Source organism: Paramormyrops kingsleyae, chromosome 9 (assembly GCF_048594095.1).
Source record: "Paramormyrops kingsleyae isolate MSU_618 chromosome 9, PKINGS_0.4, whole genome shotgun sequence".
Lineage (NCBI taxonomy): Eukaryota > Metazoa > Chordata > Actinopteri > Osteoglossiformes > Mormyridae > Paramormyrops > Paramormyrops kingsleyae.
Window position 1 is genome coordinate 16,544,359 of NC_132805.1, and position 15,497 is coordinate 16,559,855.

The following is a 15,497-nucleotide window of genomic DNA, read 5'->3' on the forward strand; positions in this document are numbered from 1 at the left end:
ATAGTGGTAATTTGAGTAGAGAATGTGTGGAGCTCTGAAGTTGGGACTAAGAGCAGTCGTAAATTGGATTTCCCCAGGGTTTCTTATTTTTCTTTAATTATTACAGCCTTGTAATCTTTTATTTCATATGGCATGATCTCGCTGAGAGGTTACCAAGAGTTAGACCACCTGATGCAGGAGGCAGAGTGCTTCAACCAAGGGCATAACTTTGGTTTTACAATTGGGGGGCTTGAGATCTCAACCCATTTAGTGGGAGACATGATTATTTGGGGGGAGTGTTGTATTAGTAAGTCTTGTTTATTGGTTTTGATAAGTTATGTCCATGCCTTGAACAGTGCCTTCTCGCTGCCTCTGATGAGGGAAATACGTACTGCTCTGTGGTTTGTGGGAGATTGAGTACATGGTGTACTTAAATGTAACACTTAACTTGCTTGGTGAGGTAGTGGCATGTCTCCAGTTGGAAACGGACGCTTCTGGGCTAATTTCATTTTGCTCATGGGTTTTGGGGTACGCTGACAGGCACGCTTATTCTATCCACCCATTGTTTCCACCCATTTAAAAAATGCCTTTCATAAAACTGGCATCACCTTCAAAACAATTCCTTATGACATGCTACCAAATTCCATAGCAATTGTCACTGAAGCCCCAGGCAAATGAGCAATAACTGGCATTCATAGTTTCTGATATCTCATCTACAAACAAGCATACGTTAAGGGGCTGATACTCGTGTATGAATGGCTTGTGTAGCTGTAATAATATAAAGGTGACACATTCAGTGAAACATTTGCTCTTTTAGTTTTAAAGATTTAGACTGATATTCAAAAAATGATCCAACTTTATTATACGTATTTCAATTTACAAGCTAAGCCCAATCAAACAAACATAGAGCGCAGGTACTGCTATAAGAGGAACACAAGCCGCACTCACTCACTGTGCACCCCTGTCACGCGACAGGTACTGTTTCGTCACAGTGGGATCGAAAAGGGCGGAGGGTGTTTTAGTTAAGAGAAGGAACGATCATCTAGCTTAATTTAGAAGGAAGGATAGAAAATACGTTATCACATTTTTGCGTGTCTGTTTCATCTATCATCGACCTTAAAGTGATTTTTTTTATACCTACAAGGTTAAACACCTGAATTTCACAGATCTATTGCTGGTCTGTTTGGTTACTTTTTTGTTAATGAAGTGTTAAGCACTTTTGGATTCTGCCTGGAAGTATTAGCCATAGCAAGGGGATGAGCTCGGTTGCATTTCAAAATAAGGTACGTGTTTCCTTTATTTTAAAATGTGTATCAGTTTTATCAGTTGCCTCCCAATTTACTTCTCTTCGCTACTGATGTGAATGTTTGTTAAAAACAACAAGCAATCACGCAAGCAAGCAAACCGTATCTGAAAACCCATCAGAGTTTCTGCAGAGTATTGTTTAAGGTGGAGCTGTAACTGACGCCCCGATTGTACCGACGTCTGATTTCGCTTATTAAAAGTACTTTTAAAATGACACCTAAACAGTTATAGATGTTTTAATAGACCTGTATTTCTGTTCAGTTTATTGTGTTCACACATAAAGGGTAGAACTATAAAAATTCTTTATCAAATACGTTAAAACATTTTCAAAAATAATGACCCATTTTATGTTGATCATACGAATCATGATTTCTTGGGTAATTTTGATCTTATCGGACATGGTGAAAATGTACTATAATACACATTGTTTTGATTTCCTTTATGTGCTATAATTAGGGCAATATGGTGGCCCCAGAACTGAAGGGTTTTGGGTTTGATTCCTTTACTGTGTGTGTGTGTGGAGCTTGGTTGTGTGTTCAGCTAATGTTCTCTGTCAAAAAAACATTTCAGATGAAGTGTTATATAAATTGATCATGGTGTGTGATCTCTGCGATGCATTGGCATGTTGTCATTTGCTTCCTGGGATGGGTTTCCAGGATTATCATCTAAGCTTTACTGCAGAAATGGTATGGGATGTAGATGTGATTAGTTTGGGATTATCAGTTTTGTATAGTTTTTGTAGTTTGAAATATTAATTAGTCAGAAACAAATCTGATATAGTAATCAATGTGGGCCTCAGTAAGATCTAAACTGAACAACACTGAATACTGAAAGTTTGGTTGTCATATCTGTTTTTTATATTTTGGTTAAATGCTAAATGCCGACGAACTTTCAAATATACACATTGCATCCTTTTCCGGTTTAAAATTAACCAGATTTTGTATTTAGGCTGTGTACATGCCAGGCTACAAATGTAGAGTCTTTATGAAAGGTAATATTTAAAAAACACAGATGCCACCGAGAATGGTCTTCACAATCAGCATAATCCTGAATGGATTTGCATGTACTGAAGATGAATGTATGGCTGTATAACTCAACTCTATAGTGTGTGTTGAGGTATTTGGGGCTGATTTGGTCCTTACTATTGTTGAAACCAAACCTACACCCTTTGATAATTATATAATGTATTTCTGAAGTGATCATTGAATGTCATTTATTTCCACCTCCAAACTTCCTCTCTTTATAATCTATTGTATAGGCTGAACTAACAAGCACTGCAATAGTGTCTTGGGTTGACACCAATACTTGCCTCCATCTATATATTGACATTGAACAAATATTGAAGGCACACATGAGTAGCATTGGGTGTCCCATCAAAAGTGCTATCACTCCTGAGTAGGCCTTGAAAAGACTGAAACACAGGTCTTCCACACTGGGGGCTGCAGCCCAAAGTATGTTACTGGTAAGCCAAAGCAAGGCTTCTAGGACCATCAAACTTCCGCGTCCCGGTGAAGGTGCATCCTCATGTTGCTGTTATATCAGATCTTCAGTGATTACTGGAAGAAGGTTTGTATATTGGGACTGACCACCTGTGGAATTGTGGGCTCTCATCAACACCTGTTCTGACCTCAGTGTAGCTGTTTGGCCTGTGGCTAGTTATCCCATGGTGAATATTTAGCTCTGGTTTACAAAGAGTCTTGGGGTTACTGCTCTGTATTTGGTCCATATTTCAATTTGCAAATATCATTTGTGTAGATTGGATGTGGAGGAATGAAGCCTTTCTCTACTCTGGAGGTAGTAGGGGTGTCTTATGACTGCCCTATGAATAGATGCAGAAAACATAAGAAATTCACCGAGACAAGTTGCTTTTTTTTTTTTTTTTTGCTTTGCCCTTCCAAATTAATGAAACCAATAATTTTCTTACACTAATCTGGGAATGCCTCCATCTTGTATTTGTACTGAATGCTTGTGTGAGGAATAAACCTGGGGAAAATAATTAACAATGCTTTAGTTATTGAGCAGTCCTTCTATCCATCCTGTTGAGATCATGTCACATGGTGATTTCCTTTGAGTGATCTGGTATGATTTTAAATACGGTTCCTAGAGACTGCTGTAATACAGTAGTCATATGTTATGATAGGTGGGCATGTCATTCCTAGACCTGTTCTCTGCTGGAAATGGGCAGAACAAAACCTGAGATCAGCTTACCATGTGTAGTTCAAAAGACTGTAGTTTTTTTGCCTTCCTGCCAAATAGGCATTCAGGTCTGAAACAGAACTTTCATATTATTCTGTGTGTTTAAGTATGTAATTGCACTGACTGCATAGCTGATTCTTAGTGAACGTCAGTGAAGAAAAAATGACAGTGGGTTAGGCAGGTGTTATAAAATGCACCACAGATCTAACAGAACAGAACCTTTTGCATCCCCAGCTGCCTTTAAACTTACAGTAGTACAGCATGGAAAGTGATGTGTCTTGGGCACACTGTCGATGTACTGTTTCCAGTATGGCCTCGTCTCTGAACGACTGGTTGAGAGAAAGGTCACCATGCCAAAGAAAGAAAATTGAGACTTACCGGTTTACACCCCACTGTGCAGCAGAAGGTGCAACGGTGATTCAAGGGTTGGAAGAGCAGCCGTCCTGCTCTGCAATAGGATACCTAAATGCATGCTGCAGTGGCAGGTCTGTGATAAGAATGTACATTTTGCTATGGACTGCAGATCTGATTCACACAGAAATTTCTGACCCAAGCTCATTACGGGGAAATGGGCAAAGGTCCATTTAAAGGGGGCTGTGCAGATCTAAGCAAAATGGCCATCAACCAATGGTGGTCAGCTTCTTGGGAACAGCCAGCCTGCATGTGTCATGTGGCTTTCACGGTACCAAAATAAATACTGTGAATAAACTGGCCTTCAACCAGGGCTGACCATGTCAGGGGACCCTTCTAGACTGCATTCCATAGTTGGGCATCCTAACCAAACTGGAAATTATGCTGACTAGTTGAATTGTAGTTTGAATTGATCAATTTTATATGCACAGCACCCTGATGCTCAACCTGGGGAGAGTGTAATTTCATCATGGCAGGCAGGGAAAACAAGTGCATTATTGGTTGTCTTGCCCTGTGATATGTGGGAGTTGCATTTGACAAAAATACATTCAGAATATATGTAGTCAGTCAGTGATTTAATCAGACCTCTCAAAAGAACAGAACTAGATGTGAAGAACCATTCACTTCATCAGAGAGTCAGTCACACAGGCCAAACCTGTGAAATTCAGCTGGTCTGTACATTATAAGGCCATGTCTCTGATGCTTTGGAGCAGCTCTGTCACGGAAGCAGATTTTGCAGGGGAGCTGGCGAAATTGCTTGTTCTATCTAGCTCAGGGGTGGCCAATCTTATCCGCAAAGGGCCGGTGTGTATGCAGGTTTTTGGGATAACCTGTAGGTCATCTGATCAAACCCAGGTGTGAGGACTCTTCAGCCAATCAGTCCTCTAATTAGTGACCTAATTAGGGAGTTGCAGCGAAAACCCGCATACACAGCGGCCCTTTGCGGATAAGATTGGCCACCACTGATCTAGCTGAAGGCTCCTGCTGCTTGAGAAGCTGAAGGTAGCAGAGAATGGAGCAGATGGCCGCCTCTTCCACTGTCCCATGGCTTGGTTAGGTGTATTGGTGAGAAAGGAGTAATTTTTTGTGTGAACCACAAAAGGCTAAATGCAGTTTGCATGCAAAGATGCCTAGCCTCTCTCATACATCAGTCGATTTCTGCTGGATCTCATTCAAGCCACTTGTTGTGGCCTTTAGCCTAGCAGCTGAGATCATCTTCGCTTGTTTGAGAAATGCTTTCACCTTTGGCAGGTTAAACGAAGAAAATTTTCTCACCACATTCTGGTGGCTAATGGGAATGCCTGGGAGTCAGTGATTCCCAACCTGGCCCTCGGGGACCCCCAGACAGTCCACCTTTTTACTCCCTCCCAGCTCATAGTGGCAAAAACAAGGACTGTCTGGAGGTCCCTGAAGACCAGGTTGGGAAACACTGACTTAGATGACCTGCTGCTCTGTTCATGAAGTTTCAACTCTACATAGGGAAAAAAAACTCAAGGCCATTATGCTTTAAAACTAATATCAACTCATACCCCCCACAAGACTACTGTCTCCTTTTCATGCTTTTCATAATGAAATAAATTATTTTAAAATGTGGTCAAAAATATTCTTCATGACCTGGAAGAACAAAAGGAAATTTCTTTTTTGTCAGTGTATTGCTTTTTCAGAAATGATAATGTTGGATGAACTCAAATTATAAATACTAAAATCACAGAAAAGCTTATTTCTTACGTACCATTTCACTTAAGTAGAACATGACCTGTTCTGTACCCATTTGAGTCATTTTGGTATGCCATACAAAACATGAAAATTGTGTATAATTTTTAAATTCATTCCAGCAAGGCAAAAAAAATGAAATGGGGTGGGCAACCTCAAATTGCTTATCCTTGAAGTATTTGTTAAGGATCAGCAGAAACCACCTGCATGTAATCTGTTATGTTTTGTGGTTGTGGTAGTAATGGGAGGCTGAGTTTGCATAGCTTTCATTTCATTTTGGCTCTGACTACAGTTCTTCTACAGCTTGTTATCAGTTGTCTGGTGTCTGTAGCAGGAACACAAATTAGATATTTTGTAACAACAAAAACTGAAAATGAGCCTCTTATTTACACACAGTCTGTGTAATTACACATTTATGCTGTGATCATTAAGCTGTGTATTTGATTTTCATTTTGTAATGGGTTCTCAGACTTTGTTTTGGTCCTCAGGGTTACATTTTATTTATTTGGCAGACACTTTTATCTAAAGCAATGTACATTTCTTTAGGAAAGCAGGGTCCGAAAGTCCCCGGAGCTGCTGCCTTTTTCAAGGACTTTTCAGTGAAATCACTCTGCTGAGCATGGTAGTTGAACCTGAGACCTTCCAGTCACAAGCACCATGTACTAACTGAGCCACTCACATAATCAGTCTGGTTGTGAACTTTGAATGTGTTCCTTGTTTTAATTTGGTGTTTGGATTTACCGGCAAATTTGTGTTGAATTCATAAGGCACATAAGTCAAATGGACAACAGAATAGTGGGTTTTTTCACTACTATTGATAGCATGATTATGGTGAAGCAGTGCTTTTGTTGTCAAAAGAGGCTTTGCCTTTTGGCTCTGCCATGGCTTCTTGGCAGGGATCCAGCTACATGGCAGATCTGGAGAATAGGTGATGCAACCCCAAAATTTTATTAATTGTAATAAATGTTGCCCATCTGAAGTATGCTATGTGATTTATGATGCATTTATATTTAAACACGCTGAATTGTAGAAGTACCTTTAGCTTAATCTTGGTTATCCATCTTCTGTCACTTATGAACTTGCTGAATTTCTTAATCTTGAGAATCTTCAATTGTCATTTATTCAGTTTGCCATGCCTATTTCATTCTGAGTTCTATTTTGCTTATTCTTCAGGGGATAAAAATATAAAGTATTATGGTTTTTTGTACAAAAATTTTACCTTAGTAAAATTGACAACATTTCTCCTTTTCAATAATGAAATACCAGATTTTTGTTTGCCATTTATAAACACAATGTTATTCTGATCCTGTTTTATAATAGGATTATTATGTTATTAAGATTCAGCTGTAAATGCCATTAGACATTTTTCTTTTGTCGCTAGGAATAACCAGTGTTAATTGTAAACCAGTCTGACAAAATTCAGGATAAAATGTGTCACAATATAAGTCTTTGTTAGAAACAGTGCTTTTTCTGTTTGATTGCAATGGGATTTTAATTTTACTCATGGAAGTGAAAATGTCACACTCTGCCCAGCCGACCCTCCTGTTTCCTTCTCTGGCTGTTTCATATTAGTCTTACCTCTTGTTCCTGCCTTTTTGTGATTCACTCCAGCTGCCTCTTGTACTGTTCCCTTGTTACTCTTTGTATAAAAGTGCTTCCTGCTCCCTAGTCCTGTCTTTAATGCCATAGCATCAATAAAGAATCTTTGTTTGACCCTCACACTGCCTTTGATTCCCTTGCTTCCCGATTGTGACAGAAAACAGTGAATAGGTTTTTGGAACTGTTGAATCCATTATTGACACATCTTTTATAGAGTTATAGACATTTCAATGTCTGTTCAGGGACTTGTCTCGATAATTGAGCTGAAGAATAACATACAAAATAAGGCTGACGCTGTCAGTGATATCAAAAACTTGAACTTAAGGACTTCCTTAAAAGACTTTCCTTTTGTTTTCTCCTTATTTTCCAGTAGGAAAACCATAAAATATCACAGCCTGAGATAAAACAGGCTTTATAAATGGAAAAGTCTCTATATGTGGTATCCTTTGACTGTTTTTACAGTCACAGATTATTTGCAAGTGTTTAGGTATTATGGAGTGTCCAGGTCTGTATGTCATTCTTGGAATAGTCTTAAGCAGTGATTACAATTGTATTTATTACAAAATTACTACTTTTGTTATTTATCACTTAGACTAAAGCTGTCAAAATGAATAGTCATATACACTCACCTAAAGGATTATTAGGAACACCATACTAATACGGTGTTTGACCCCCTTTCGCCTTCAGAACTGCCTTAATTCTGCGTGGCATTGATTCAACAAGGTGCTGAAAGCATTCTTTAGAAATGTTGGCCCTTACTGATAGGAGAGCATCTTGCAGTTGATGGAGATTTGTGGGATGCACATCCAGGGCACGAAGCTCCCGTTCCACCACATCCCAAAGATGCTCTATTGGGTTGAGATCTGGTGACTGTGGGGGCCATTGTAGTACAGTGAACTCATTGTCATGTTCAAGAAACCAATTTGAAATGATTCGAGCTTTCTGACATGGTGCATTATCCTGCTGGAAGTAGCCATCAGAGGATGGGTACATGGTGGTCATAAAGGGATGGACATGGTCAGAAACAATGCTCAGGTAGGCCGTGGCATTTAAACGATGCCCAATTGGCACTAAGGGGCCTAAAGTGTGCCAAGAAAACATCCCCCACACCATTACACCACCACCACCAGCCTGCACAGTGGTAACAAGGCATGATGGATCCATGTTCTCATTCTGTTTACGCCAAATTCTGACTCTACCATTTGAATGTCTCAACAGAAATCGAGACTCATCAGACCAGGCAACATTTTTCCAGTCTTCAACTGTCCAATTTTGGTGAGCTCGTGCAGCTCTGTCACGGAAGCAGATTTTGCAGGGGAGCTGGCGAAATTGCTTGTTCTATCTAGCTCAGGGGTGGCCAATCTTATCCGCAAAGGGCCGGTGTGTATGCAGGTTTTTGGGATAACCTGTAGGTCATCTGATCAAACCCAGGTGTGAGTACTCTTCAGCCAATCAGTCCTCTAATTAGTGACCTAATTAGGGAGTTGCAGCGAAAACCCGCATACACAGCGGCCCTTTGCGGATAAGATTGGCCACCACTGATCTAGCTGAAGGCTCCTGCTGCTTGAGAAGCTGAAGGTAGCAGAGAATGGAGCAGATGGCCGCCTCTTCCACTGTCCCATGGCTTGGTTAGGTGTATTGGTGAGAAAGGAGTAATTCTTTGTGTGAACCACAAAAGGCTAAGGGGCACTAAGGGCCATCATTTTGCCGCAACTAATTTATGAATGAGTCTGCATCAACTACATTAAAGAGAATCGCTTTATTTAAAGTGAATAAAATACCCTACTTACTGGAGTTCAACATTAATTGAGCCGCAGCCACACACCTGATTCGTGTGTGTAGAGTAGGTGAGATGACCTGGGAAAGCAGGCAGTTGGCCAAACCACTGTGAGGAAGGGGAGGGGGAACTCAACTGTTTCTAAATGCATTTTTTGCGTTTGTTTTTTTTTCTACTTACAGAATTATTTTAGGTATACATACATGTATTTTTCACAATAGTGCGATTTTTTTTTTATATATAATTTTTTTTGGGGGGACAACCCTCGGATAGGGGGGGACATGTCCCCTCCGTACCCCCCGGGATTTACGCCCATGGATTTACTTTATCTCAGAGAGAAGACAAAAATGCCGAAGACCTCAGTTGTGTGGGAGCACTTTAAATTGACTGAAGATAAAATAAAGGCAGTGTATCAAATATGCGATTTGAAACTGGCCTACCACTACAGCACAACAAGTTGATTTCTGTTTTTATTCTATGAGGGAATTCATTTAATTTTATTTAAACTGTTCGTTAATTAAAATGTGTGATTTTATTGAAAGTATGCTGCTGCCGTGTTCTTTATGTATTAAATTCGTTGAACTTCGTTAATTGATAAATGTTGGGCTACCTTATTTAAAGTATTGCTCTAACACACCTGTTATTGTTTTGTATTATAGTGCAGTGTTCGTTCTTAAATAATATAAACCCCGTCCGGGCCGCATGTAGCGCCCGGCTTTCGGCTCGTGCTGTTCTGTCATTTATTAAAATTTTAATCATTCTGAAAGTGTCGCGACTTGCCTGTATCCATATTACACAAAAATGCGACTTTGCACTCCCTTGCGTCCGCAGCAGTTGGATGAACGGTTCTCGACATAAAAATGCAACAGACAGACACACACACACACAGATTCCTGCCTTTATTAGAGATAAGAATATTTTCAGCCCCCTCCCACCGAAGCTTCGAATATTCGATGTTGATCACTACCGAATACTCGAAGCTCAAAAAATGGTATTCGGACCAGCCCTAGTAATATGGTGTTATATGCATTTTTATTACATTATGGCAGTGTCCACTACCATCAGTCATTGCTTAATGGTTGGTAAGAGAATTTTATTAGAAAAATTAATCTATATGGTTATGAATGTTCTCTGTTTAATGCTTCTGGCTTGTTTAATTTATTTTCAGTATTTAATAGCTCTGACATCTTAATGATGTTTTGGAATGAAACACACAAACTTTCTTACTCCAGTAAGCTAATGATAACTATTTAAAAGTCAGTATTGTATTTTCCATATTTTTCTGTATGTAAGGTACTCATGCTTCTCCTATGACTTGTTTCCTTGCATATTCCTTCATATTTAGTCTTCTGACAACTGAATACAAAGGAATACATAACAAATCATGGGAGGAGAATGAGTCTTGAACATGTGTTGCACTGAGAAAATGTGAACTCAGTTAATGATTTTTGCATTGTAATTGGTCACATAAAAATAGTCTTATGATTTGTCTACAGTTACAAATAGAACAATATACCAAAGAGGGCATTTTATCTCGCACCAATGAGGAGTTGATTGATGTGTAACATTTTGTGGCTTATAGTGTAGTGTTTGAAGGAAACGTATATCTTGAACACAAAGGAATGCAAGAGGCTTGTAAAGATGAAGGTCTTCTGTCACACCTTTGTCTTCAGCCTTGCTATTGTTTGTCCTGTTGAGCCTGTTTGACTCTTGTTCCTGGAAATGCACATGCCAGTTAAAGTGATAAGGTAGTGCTCACACAGAGTCCGGTTTTGTACCTGTTATCACCAGGATCCAAGTAAATTTATCCTGGATTCTTCTCATTTCTTATAACTTTACAGCTTGGTGTAAAATTCACTGCTGTACCTTTCCAAATATTGGCAGTTTTCTTGGCATAATGCAGACAGAACTCCCCAAATACAAAGTAATAAAACCATAATTAATATGAATCACAGAGATGTATAATGTAATCAGTGGTGATCTTTTAAACTTAACTTGAGTCCTTTGAAACGCTCTTCCCCAGGCAGGGAATGTGTCATGACCTGCTCGTACGATCCTCGTGTGTGCCACACCCCCTCATTACCTACACGTGCTACCCCGATTGTGATCACCTGTTGCCTGTTATTTTCTGCTTGTCTTGTGTATTTAGTCCGCGTTCAAGTCTGTTTCCCCAGATCCGTCACTGATGTTGTGTTGCTGTGTTTACCCGTCTTGCCTAAATAAACCCCGTTTTCTGCCTGTATTCACGGCTCGGTCTCCTGCTTGTTCGCCCGTCGATACCCGGACATAACAGAATGCAAGTGGTTATGGGACCAATACACTGCCACTGCAGCAGATGCTTTCCCATTAATGTGATAACTCAGAAGTCTGCGATGGATCTTTTTCAAACTTTGCAAACACACCAAAGAAAAGGGAAGGTTGACATTTGATCTTGCTAGCGCTATAACTGAAAATGTTTGAAAGATCTTTTTCAATCGTTGTAGACACATTGTATAGGTGAGGAACTACGGTGGCCCCTAGAGACAAAACACAAACAAAAGAAAAAGCAGAAACAAAATGAAAATGCGCTGCAATTCAAAAAAGACAAAAAAAAAAGCAGAAACAAAATGAAAATGCGCTGCAAGTGCAAGACACCGTTTGGTTTATTATCCGTTCCCATGATTCGTTGAGCCATACGGTCAGGCGCAAAAAAGACGAAAAAAAATAGTGAATCACAGTATCGATTTTAGAATCGATTCATTACAACGGACAGCTCGAAAGAATCAAATCAGTTAATTCAGTCGAACTTCCCATCACTACTGGGTAGCGACTGGGCCACATGAGCTCACCGTGCCCCCTAGCGTGGTGGAGCACTTCCGGTTTGGGATCGTCTACTTGCTGTGCTTTTTCTTTTGTTTGTCTTTTTTCACTTGCAGCACATTTTCATTTTGTTTCTGCTGAAACCTTTTGTGCGTGTTTTTTAATCTGCAGCACATTTTCATTTTGTTTCTGCTTTTTCTTTTGTTTGTCTTTTTTGAATTGCAGCGCATTTTCATTTTGTTTCTGCTTTTTCTTTTGTTTGTGTTTTGTCTCTAGGGGCCACCATAAGGAACTGATGAAATTTGAAGCAATGCTGCTTAATGGTGCAAAAAGGAAGGGTAAAAAGACATTTGTCTTTTTAGAATGTGATAAGTCAAAAAGTATTTGGATCTTATTACCGCTTCACAAAAACATTCTATGGTTGAATATTTATACCTGATTTAATTTTGAGACAAACTGCACAGCTTCATTGTTGAGACAATGTAGCAGCAGAGGAAGGAAATGGCAACTATAGAAGACACTTGGTCATGTAAACCCAGTAACTAAATTTATTTTATGGATCATTTTCAAATTTTGCAGTTTATGTGATAATACTTTTAAACTAATTTAAAATTAAAGCACCGCTGCATAGTGATGGTAAATAGAAGGGCCCTCTCATATTTTTGATCTTGTTTGCAGCATAACTCAAAATTATTTATCCAATCTTTTTTCCTAACTTTGCACACACATTGTATGTGTGAAGATCTGGACCTGTTCTGGACCAGGACCTGTTTCAGATGAACTGCACCAAAACTGAAGTAACGGTGCTTAGTGACAGCAAAGAGAAGGGTGACATTTATTACAGACTTAACATTGTGAACAGGATAACACTCTGTGTTATCATTACTTTATGTACTGTATTTGACCATTATTGGTTCTTATTGGCATTTCACAAAAAAACATTATATGGATGAAAATCTACACCTGACATAAGACTTGATGCTCAACATTGAAACTGCAACGACAGAAGGCAACCGAGGGCGAAAATGGAGGCTGCAGCCACCATCTTGTGAACACAGCCATCTCCCATCAAAACATATTCTGTGGATCTGTTTGTAAACTTCCCAGGAACATTGTAGAGGTGTGCAAGATGATTTTCTTAATATTCTAAAATTTATATTTTTATTCTATTACCAGCCCCCCAATTTGGCAAATTTTATTGGTAGTGGTGTGGTAACTGGGTGGCAAAATTCATCATGGGGAATTGTCTGATATTTGCAAATTTCCTGTGCCACCACATTCTCTATTGGACTGAGATCTGGTGACTGTAGAAGCCATTTGAGTACAGTGAACTCATTGTCATGTTCAAGAAACCAGGCTCAGATTATATGAGCTTTGTGACATGGCGTGTTATTCTGCTGGAAGCAGCCATTAGAAGCTGGGTGCACTGTGCTTTTATATAAATGGGTGGACATGGTGAGCAACAATAAGGTAGGCTATGGTATTTAAGCGATGCTCAATTGGTACTAGGTGGCCCAAAGTGTGCCAAGAAAATATCCTCCACACCATTATACCACCAGCCTGAATCGTTGACACAAGCAGGATGGAGCCATACTTTTATCTTGTTTATGCTAAATTCTGACCCTACCATCTAAGTGCCACAGCAGAAATGAAGACTCATTTAACCAGCTGTCATGGGTCGCAAGCTGGCGAGCGGAGAAGCAGGCGAGCGGAGCCGTGAAGACGGACAAACGGGGTTTATTGTTAACGACAGAGCAGACAGGCACGAACATCCACTAACAATACAATGACAGATCTGGGGAATAGTGACAGACACGGACTAAATACACGACAGGTTGAACTTAACAAGCCACAGGTGATTACAATCGGGAAGAAACACTGGGTAACGAGGTGGGCGTGGCACACACGAGGATCGTACGAGCTGGGCGTGACACCAGCAATGTTTTTCCAATTTTGTATTCTCAAATTTTGGTGAGCCCTTGCCAACTGTAGCCTCAGTTTTTTCTGTTCATAGCTGACAGAAGTGGCACCAAGTGTAGTTTTCTGCCGCTGTAACCCATCTGCTTTAAGGCTTGATGTGTGTCTTTTTCATACCTTGGTTGTAGTGAGTGTTTATTTGAGTTATTGTTGCCTTTCTATTAGCTTGAACAAGTCTTGCCATTCTTCTTTGACCGCTGCCACTAACGTGTTCATTAGAGAACTGGCACTCACTGGATTTTTTTTTTTGATACATTTTCTGTAAACCCCATGAAAATATTAGCAGATCAGCTGCTTCTGCAATACTCATACAAGCCTGTGTGGCACCAACAACCATACCACGTTCAAAGTTACTTCACCTTTCTTCCCATTCTGGTATTTGATCTGAACATCAACTGAAGGTCCTGACCTGCCTCTGCATGATGCTGTGCATTGTGCTGCCGACGTATGATTGGCTGATTAGATATTTGCTTCAACAAGCAGTTGAACAGGTGTGCCTAAGAAAGTAGCCAGTGTGTGAGTGTGGATTATGTATATATTAAATTTATGGGGACCAAATATCCCCACAATGTATAAAAACCTGTTGTTTTAACATAGTGGGGGTGATTTTTTTTGGTCCTCACAAGGGAAACTGAATTTTATAAAAATCTGTGATTGCAATCAAAAAAATTAAAAACATCTGAACTCTTGTATATTGTTCGCTTACTTATGGTTAGGTTTAGGACTGGGTAATGGATAAGGATGTCTTTGTTGGTATTAGGGTTTTTCCCATAAAAATGTCTCTACCGCAGAGATATACAAAGGTGTGTGTGTGTGTGTCTCTTTGTCTGTGTCTGAAAAGGACCATGATTAACCAAGATAAACTCACTTGTTCACCAATATTCCTTGTTAGTTTGTGGTCAAGGAATTAGTATAATCTGATTGAATAAGCGAAAAGTTAAAGTTACTTAGATCTGTAAATACTGTACATTGATTTGAAAATACTGTTAAAAGCAGTGGCGGGCATAGCTAGCCAAAAAGTTAGCTTTGATTAACTACTAATCCGCTAACTCCAAAGTTTAATTCAATAATGTTAAACTAATAAACCACTAAAATATTTAGTGGAAGCTAGGGATGTAACGATACACTCAACACACGATTTGATACGAAATCACGATTCTGCGTTCACGATTTTTCTAGCAGAATGCAGTCAAATTTATTCAAAAATATTCCTTTATCTTTCTAAACTGTACAAAACATGTCCTCTTCTTAACAGTGCAACTGAAATTGAATAAAATACTGTTTTAAAAAAAAAATCCAAAATCAAAATAGGTAAATAAAAAAAATATCTTCAAATAAATAAACTAAGGCTTGCATGTGCAGCTTTTTAGAGTGGTTTGCCCTTTTAATAATCTTCACTCAGCTCATTGTGGTGCTGGTGGACATTCTGAAGCATGTTCATTGTGCTATTTGTGTAAGTTATCAGTCTTTTACAATGTTTGCACACTGTTTTTGTCTTGTCTGTGCTTTTCTTGTCATTTTCGTTTGTGATTACCGGAATGCTAAAATGCTGCCACACCACCGATTAAAGATCGGGCGGTGCATCCATTCATCCATTTTCTGAAACCACTTAATCCCAAATGGGGTCCTGGGGGTACCAGAGCCTATCACAGGAACAATGGGCACAGACAGGAACCAACCCCGGGCAGTCGCCAACACACCACAATGCGCACATACTCCCACAACTACAGGCCAATTTAGA

At 39.5% G+C, this 15,497-nt stretch overlaps 1 protein-coding gene across 2 annotated transcripts in view; it reads left to right on the forward strand.

The window, feature by feature from the left end:
• The first annotated feature begins 961 nt into the window (after nucleotides 1–961).
• The window catches only part of st14 (ST14 transmembrane serine protease matriptase), a 59,718-nt gene continuing 45,182 nt past the window's right edge, over nucleotides 962–15,497 (forward strand). Inside the window, exon 1 of one of the 2 annotated variants that reach the window (XM_072716455.1) lies at nucleotides 962–1,262. In XM_072716455.1, the coding sequence (XP_072572556.1) occupies nucleotides 1,236–1,262 (27 nt within the window). In that variant the 5' untranslated portion in view covers nucleotides 962–1,235. The remainder of the gene's footprint in view (nucleotides 1,263–15,497) is intronic. The other variant, XM_072716456.1, reaches the window with a different exon arrangement.